The sequence below is a fragment of the Suricata suricatta genome, chromosome 15 (assembly GCF_006229205.1).
Source record: "Suricata suricatta isolate VVHF042 chromosome 15, meerkat_22Aug2017_6uvM2_HiC, whole genome shotgun sequence".
NCBI classification, from domain to species: domain Eukaryota; kingdom Metazoa; phylum Chordata; class Mammalia; order Carnivora; family Herpestidae; genus Suricata; species Suricata suricatta.
Window position 1 is genome coordinate 76,041,471 of NC_043714.1, and position 8,315 is coordinate 76,049,785.

The 8,315-nt window shown below is 63.9% G+C and overlaps 1 protein-coding gene across 1 annotated transcript in view; it reads left to right on the plus strand.

Moving 5' to 3' along the window:
* DENND3 (DENN domain containing 3) overlaps positions 1–8,315 on the plus strand; it is a 44,681-nt gene that overhangs the window by 26,397 nt on the left and 9,969 nt on the right. The window contains exons 16-18 of the mRNA XM_029923335.1: positions 3,962–4,221; positions 4,743–4,913; positions 5,991–6,201. Coding sequence (XP_029779195.1) covers positions 3,962–4,221; positions 4,743–4,913; positions 5,991–6,201 — 642 coding nt within the window. The remainder of the gene's footprint in view (positions 1–3,961; positions 4,222–4,742; positions 4,914–5,990; positions 6,202–8,315) is intronic.

An 8,315-nucleotide genomic window follows, 5' to 3' on the forward strand; every position in this document is an offset into this window, starting at 1 on the left:
GCACGCATCACTTGCGTGTCTGGCAGCCATGTCTCGGGAGTAGGGCGAGGGGCCCTGGTCTGTTTGGCCATCGGGTGGCATCCAGTCATTTTGCTTTTCCAAATACCCACATGGTGTGCGCCACTGGGCCTGGTGCCTGACGTGGGTGTGGGTGGCCCTCCTCAGGGTGTGTGACGCCCGCCCGAGACCCCCGCCTCCCACCTCCTGGGCAGCACCGGGTGGTCGGACTCTGCTGTCCTGCCGGTTGGAAGAGGGCCTGCTCGTTTGCTCCGGAGCCATTCCGGTGCCTTCTCTCCCCATCTCTGTTGCCGTCCCGGGCCCCTCGGCCCCCGCGCAGGCCTGGCAGCTTCTCCTCCTGGTCTTGTTAGGGGGGCCCGCGGGCAGGTGCAGTGGAGCCGTGTCGCTGGGCACGTGGGAAGCACCTGTGGGGCGGATGGCAGGGGGTGGGGGGGAGCCATGTCTGGGGGAGACAGGGCCTCGTGGAGAGCCCGGGGCAGCAGCGCTCGAGACCCAGCACCTCTCTGGGGGTCGCCCCGTCCCTTCCCTTTGTGGGGCCCTCGTGAGGACACCGGGGCCACACTGCTTCAGCTGCAGGCCTGGGACTCGGGACACACGGCCCCTGGGCTCACTGTTCTCGGGGAACGAGGTGTCCGAGCGGGCCTGGCTGCTCTTCAGTGTCCCCACGCCCCAGGCCTACGTGGCCTTGTTGCTTCACAGCACAAGACACTGGCGGCCTGGGCGGCGCTGTTGTCCCGGCAGGGAGAAGAGGGTCTGTCCCCGCGCTGTCACCGCCTGTGGCCGGCAGCGTGTCCCGCAGCACGTGGCTGCCCGGGAAGCATGGTCTTGCGGTGGACACGTGCACAGTGTCCAGTGCGCCCAGACGCGTGCTGGCAGGGCTGCAGGGGACGGCTGGGAGGCCATCAGCACACATGGGCCGCGCTGACGGGGGGCTGTTGTCACCTTGGTTCTGTGCACGTGGCAGAACGGCTCAGTCAGTGGTCCTGGTTCCGGGACGTGCGCGGGACTGCGCGGCGGCACCGGACATATGTTTGCCTAACGGCCCGGGTGTCGGAACAGCCCCGCGAAGTCCCAGCCAAGCGCCGCCCTGGGACGAGCTCAGGCGGTGTAGTGACGCGCCCGGGACCGGTTGTCGTCCCCATTTCATCGTTACAGACTCGAGCAGACGTTCGTATGCGGGACCAGCAGCTCGCACACGTGGCTGCCCCTGAGGGGCCCAGGCAGGGGCTAACGCTCGGGTCAGCACGGCTGTGCCGGAGCCGGGCTCCGGTGACCTCCTGCGCCGGGAGAGGGCGGTGGGTGGGCGACGGCACGGGAATGGGCGCTTGGCACTTCTGTGCAGAATTGGAGACAGAGAGTACGTGTCTCTCGCACGGGCGCGTGCAGTAGCCATGGGAGCTGATAGCGCCCGCGGGTGTGCACGGCGGGTGTGCACGGAGTTTGGATGTGCGTGGCAGCCGCGGGTGTGCAGGGTGGGCGTGCATGGAGGTGGTGGATGTGCATGGTGGCGCGGTGTTCACGGTGGGCATTTATGGTGACTGTGGGCATGTGTGGGGTTCACAGATGGGCACAGCAGCCAGGTTGTGCACAGCACAGTGGATGCACGTGAAATTCACGGATGTGCACGGCAGCCAGGGTGTGCAGAGTTCACGGATGTACAGTGTGGCCAGGGTGTGCACGGAGTTCACAGATGTGCACAGTGGTCGGGGTGTGCACAGTGTGTGTATGTGGAGTTCATGGATGTCATGGTGGATGTGCCTGGAGAACACGGATGTGCACGGCGGCCAGGGTGTGCACGGTGGGCGTGCGTGGAGAACACAGATGTGCATGGCAGCCGAGGTGTGCACGGTGGGCGTGTGTGGAATTCACGGATGTGCGCGGCGGTCATGGCCCTGGAAGGTGTGGATTTCCAAGGCCAGCTGGAGCCATAATGAGTGCCGCTCCCTGCCACAGGGGCGTCCTGGGCGCTGCCCTCCAACAATCAGGGTTCTGGGGTCCATCCTGGAGCCCCGGCACTTGTCTGTCTGAGAGGAAGCTGTTCTGGGGACACGTGCCGTGTGCTGCGTGGCCCAGCAACGCGGCTGGGGCCCAGACAGCGGGAGGATGTGTCCTGAGTGACAGAAGGGACGGGCCCTTGGCTCCGGGCTCCCAAGGTTCAGGAGTCCTCCGCGAAGTAGTGGGCTCCTTGCTCAGCTTCTTGGACAGAGCGTTTTCTCGTGTCCGGCTGGAACGGCACATGCGCCTGACGACCGTGCTCAGGAGCAGTGGGGTGCAGACCCACGCGTCCCCGAGGCGGCAGCCCTGAGCAGTGAGAGCGGGACTGCAGGGTTTTGGGGGTCGGCAGCCATGGCCCAGGCAGAGACCTCCAGCCTCTGGCCGCCTGGATGCACGCTGGCACCCCGTGGAGCTGTGGGGGAGGGGCTGCCTTTCCGGGTCCCAGTTCCCACGCCAGCAGTTCTCACTCTGTGCCGGGGCCAGGACTGCCCTCTCTTGCCCTGTGCACCCTGCCCGGCAGTGACTGTCACCCTGACACTGTCACGGAGCAGAGCAGGGGCGTGGCTGCGCTGGGGCTTTCCCGCTTTCCCACATCTTTTGTGCACTTCAGATCGGCCTTCAGGGGGCTGGCCGGGGAGGACGCGTTCCCTGTGCTCCCAAGGGGGGCATCGACACCCGCCAACGCACAGGGCCCGGTGGCACCATGCCTGCCTCTGCCGGCCAGGGCTTGCCTCCCCGTGCCTCAGTTTCCAGATCTGTGAACAGCCTGGTAACAGCTCCCCAGGTGGTTGGGAGGAGGGAAGGGGCTGTGGGACGGGCGTGAGCACAGCACTGCCGTGGGGGAGAGGGGAGCGCGCCCGCAGCTGCCGGGAGATGACTGCCGTGGCGGGGACGGGGACGGGGACGGGGACGGGGACGGAGCGGGAGCGGTCTCGCCTGGGTCTTGCAGCGTGCGTAGGGGCTTTCTGTCCCGAGCTCCCTGGAGCTGTGTGCCGGCAGGTAGCAGCCTGGCTGGTTTGGGGATTCGCTCCGTCTGACTGGAATGCGGGGTGTGACGGGGAGGGGCCCAAGCCTGGAGGAGTCTGGGGCCTGGTGCAGAGGAGGAGCGATGCGGTGTGTGAGCAAGAGACCAGGAGTTCCTTCTGCGCCATAGGGCGTGCAGGGCGCCCAGGAAGCAGGTCGGGAGGGCGGGCGGTGTGGGAGTTCCTCTGTGCGGGACGTGAGGGCCTGTGCCTGACAGAAGGGCAGAGAGGACCATGCAGGTCCAGGGTGCGGTGGAGTAGGGCAGAACCTAGCCAGGTGGGAACAGCCCCAGAACACCTCGGGTGAGGGTGGGTGGGGCTTCCTATCCGTGGGGGTGGGTTGGGGTGGGGCTTCTTAGCAGTGGGGGCGGAGTGGGGGCAGGCGGCCCTATTTCCATCCTCAGAGAAGCAGGCACGTTCCTTTGACAGCTTAGAGTCACACCACGAACCCACAGAGTTGGGCTTCAGACCTGGGTCTGTCTGCCTCCAGAGCCCATGAATCGTGGAGGTTTAAGCTCGTTTGTTACAGATAATCGGATGTGTTTGCTCCCATAACTGAGATGGGTCCAGCTCAGGCCAGGCTCCATCCTGTGGTGAAGGAGCATCACCAAGGATCTGGCCTCTTGAGCATCAGCTTCATGTGAGGACCCAGGAGGGCTGCCACCAGTTCTAGTGGTGACCCAGGGCTTTGCCACCGTAAGAAGGGTGTCCCGTGAGTTAGTGACCACCTGGCAGGCCCCACCCCGGGGCTGTGGGGCTGGAGCCTCCATGGGCGGTTTGAGCAGGGTCACTGGGGACTCGGAGACTGGAGGAGTATCAGCGCCACCTGCTGCCCGGGGTGGGAACTGCACCCCTTCTTAAGGGGAAGTGAGTCTCGCCACGGCTGTGGATGTGGCCCTGTCGTCTCTTTTCTTTACAAAACGAAGGACACCAGAAACAGATTGACCCGGAAACATTCAGAGATTTCTACAACTGCTGGAAGGAGGCCGAGGCAGAGGCCCAGGAGGTCAGTCTGCCTGCGTCGGTGACGGAGCACCTGGATAAGAGCGAGTGTGTCTACAAGCTGTCGAGGTCCGTCAAGACCAACCGCGGCGTGGGCAAGATCGCCATGACCCAGAAGCGCCTGTTCCTCCTGACCGAGGGGCGGCCGGGCTACGTGGAGATCTCCACCTTCAGGGACATAGAGGTGAGTGCGGCCCGCCAGCCCCTGCGTTTGCAGACGCTCGGCGCCCTGTGGGTCCTGAAGGTGGCCGTCTCCCCCACTGGGGACGCTCCCCTGGCGGCTTGTGAGCGTGTCGGTGCAGCTCCCGCGCGGTCCTGGAGCCAGGAGGCGCAGCGTGGTGGGTGCTGGCCCCCGTCCGCCCTTCAGGCCCCACCTGCCTCCACAGACCGCCTCTCGGAATTTCACGGAACGGGAAGCTCGTGAGCAGGCGGGAGAACGCACGGTGTTGGCACCTGCGGACGAGGCCCTCTGTGTGCACGTGTCGCGTGCCCGCGGGTCACGCCTGCGGCTCGTGAGCGCTCAGGCGCGGGGCCCCGGTCACGCGGGGCCGCCCCAGCTCTGGCCCCCTCGCCCAGGCCGGCCCTCAGCCCCTGGCGTGCCCAGACAGGGCAGCAGGGACCCGGCGGCCGCCGCCTCCCCTCCCTGAGCCCCGAGTTCCTGGGCGGGGACGTCTCGCTGACCGGCCTCTCTTCCTGCCCCCTCAGGAGGTCCGGAATACCACGGTAGCCTTTCTGCTTCTGCGAATCCCCACTTTGAAGATTAAAACGGCGTCCAGGAAGGACGTCTTTGAAGCCAATCTGAAGACAGAGTGTGACGTGTGGCACCTGATGGTGAAGGAGATGTGGGCCGGGAAGCAGCTGGCCGACGGCCACAAGGTGGGGGACGGCCTCCTCTGCGCGGCGGTGCTGACACCCGGGGGGTCGGGCGCCATCCCGGGGGTTGGGTTGGAGGAGGTCCTGCCGGGGGCACGGAGACACTGTGGTTTGCGGGACCCGTGACCGGCCAGTGTGGAGGGGCCGGGCCGGGCTCTGAGGTCTCAGTGGGGTCTTCCGGGCACACCCCGCCCCCAAGCCGCCTCCACTTCTCGGGACCAGGGTCTTGGCAGGGGTCACATGGGAGCCCCCTCCAGACGTAGGCTTATCTCCAGGGATTTTTGTGTTTTCACTTACTTTGGGCCACATTGGTAGTTTGTTCACACTGAGGTAAGGCTTCACGGTCACAAAGGACACCACGGACGGAGGCACAGACGGAGGACACACAGGGACATGAGATCTGTACGGTGTAAATGGCAGCAAAGGACCGGAAAACCACAACATGGGGGACAGAGCATGAACGGGACAGTGGGGGGGGCATGGGGGGCTGCACAGCCTGTGACCGTCACAGGGACTGCGGGCGCCCCCGTTGGAGCAGACCGTCCGTGGGGGGAGCCCCCAGGCACCGGGGGGCCCGAGACCACCACCATGGAGGGAGACTTTCCGGCTGGAGCAGGACGGGGGGCCAGGTCCCTTCCAAGGTTCTAATGCTCTGACTTTCGGAGCAGCTGATTCCATGCCCGCTGGTGTATTTAGCAGAAACCAGTGCAAACTGGAGCAGCGGGCCCCGGGCCTCCCTGTGCGGAGACTTACGGGCACAGGTCCACGCCCCCTCGCTTACAAAGTGCCCGTAGGCGTCTCAGCTGCGGCACGAGCCACGAGGGGGCGGCGGAGGCGGGAGGCCCCCAGAGGCCGCAGCGCTGACTGCCTGGCCCTTGGCGGTAGGCGTCTGCCAGCCCCCGGCGTCAGTGAGCAGCGTCCGTCGCAATGGAGAGGAAACGTGTGCCCTTGGGTCCACGTCTGGACCGTTCGCAGCACCTTGAAAACACATCGGGTCCTTAAAAGTGCCGTTGGCTGGAGCGCGGCAGGGCCCCCGCGAGTCCCGTGCCTCGGCGTCGACCCGAGCGTGTCCCTCCGCAGGACCCGCAGTACGTCCAGCAGGCGCTGACCCACGTCCGGCTGATGGGCGCCGTCGTCGGCACGCTGCAGTCGCCGGGCGCCGTGTACGCTGCCTCCAAGCTGGCGTACTTCGACAGGATGAGGAGCGAAAGTAAGACGGGCGCGTCGGCAGAGTCCTGCTGTCTGAACGGGTCTGGGTCGTCTTTCCTGGGGGACGCCAGCACCGGTCCCTGACGCCTCGCGTTTCTCCTTCTGTAAAACGTGCCACGCGCTCTTCTGCTTTCCGCTCTCACCGCCCTCCGGGAGCTCGCTGCGCAGCAGGATCCCGAGGCCCTTGCTCTGCTCGCCGTGTGAGGGGCCCCGCTGGGCTCCGGCCGGGGCTTGTCACGGTGCTCAGCTGCCAGCAGCAGGTTTGCCCCGGCCGGCTGGGTGGTGGGGAGCCGAGTAGGAGGCTCTCTGCGGTCGGGGACGCGCCCCCGGGAGCCGTGGGAACCCCTGGGCCCGGAGGCCCCTGGGGCACACAGGTGTTTTCCCGCCTTGATTCGGTCAGTTTCCCCAGCTAGGAATTCTCTGATCGCCTGTCTGTAGATGGGAATCTGGCCCACATCCTAGAAGCCGTACAGGGGTTAGTGGTGGACTCTTTTTTTTTTTTTTTGGGTCCACGGTGGGCATAGACATTTTTTTCAAAATTTTTTAACATTTATTTATTTTTGAGAGAGAAAGATTATGAGCAGAGGAGGGTCAGAGAGAGAGGGACACACAGACTCGGAAGCAGGCTCCAGGCTCTGAGCTGTCAGCACAGAGCCCGACGTGGGGCTTCAACCCACGAACCGTGAGGTCATGACCTGAGCCGAAGTCGGATGCTCAACCGACCGAGCCCCCCAGGCGGTAAATTTTTCAAGTCTAGGAAAAGAGCAAGGGGGTAAGAATAACTATTGTTTTAGTTACTTCTGTTTTGTCTCAGCTTCTAGATGATTTAGAACCAATTAAGTCTTGTGATCTGTATGAGGCGTAGACTAGAACGGGTCCTCTGGTAGCGTTACTAGTGCCGCTTCCCCTGGCGGAGTCACCCGATGCAGAACATTCGTGGAGACGAACAAAGTAGGGACTTTGAAAAATGATCTCTAGTCCCGTTTGGGTGGGTGGTTTTGTTTTTTTAAAGTTCATTTATTTTAAGAGAGACAGTGAGCAGGGGAAGGGCAGAGAGAGAGGGAGGGAGAATCCCAAGCCGGTTCTGAGCTGTCAGACACGGGGCCCAAACTCACGAACCGTGAGATCATGACCTGAGCCAAGACCAGACACTGAACCGACCGAGCCACACGGGCGCCCTGGGCACTGCTTTTTAAATCGCAGCTGTTCTGAGCTGGGATTCACGTGCCTCATCGCCGCAGGTGTGCGTTCTGGTATCGGGCTGAGCGCGGTCTGGGTCAGCGCGGTGAGTCCTAGAGCATCTTCATCCGCCCAGAAGGAAGCCCCGCTGCGTCAGCAGCCCCCTCTGATGTGCTGTCTGTCGGCCGTCTGGGCTCGCCTGCTCTGGGCCTGTCGTACGCACGTGTCCTTGGTGGCTTCTCTCATGACCCCGGTGTTGGCGAAGGGCACCCACAGAGCGGGCGCCGGGGTTTCCCTCCTTCTTGGGGCCGGACGGTGTTCCGCTGTGCAGATGGACCGCTCTGCTCTCTCCCGGCCAGCGTGCTGGCCTTCCTGCCCCGCCGGCCTCCGGCAGACGCTGCTCGCACACTCGTGGACAGATTGCGTTCCCACGTGTGGACCCGTCTCCTGGTATGAGCTGGAGACTGGATTTTTGTTTTTCAAAATTTTAAGTTAACTCATCTTGAGAGAGAGCAAGCGAGCAAGCCTGAGCAGGGGAGGGGTACGGGGTGGGGGGAGAGAACCCCGAGCGGGCTCCACAGTCAGCACAGAGCTGGATGCGGGGCTCAGTCTCAAGAACTGTGAGATCAGACCAGAGCTGAAATCAAGAGTTGGACGCTTAACCGACTGAGCCCCCAGGTGCCCCCAACTCTGGGTTTTAAATGTTCCCAAACTGGGAAAACCAGATCTTACTCTGGCACACTTTACTCTCTGCCACGTCTGTCACTGTGAGGTCTCTGATGCTTCCTGGTCCCAGAAACCAACCTGTGTCTCAGAACCCCCTTCTCCCCTCCCCCATCCTGGAAACAACTCACCCACCCCCGTGTCCGGGAAACCCCCCTCCTCCCCACCCCTGTGTCCTGGAAACCCCCCTCTCCTCCCCTGCTTGTCCCTGAAAGTCCCCCCTTCTTCCCAATCCCCCCATGTCCCAGAAACCAGTCCCTGGGGCCCCGGAACCCCCCCACATCCCAGAAGCTC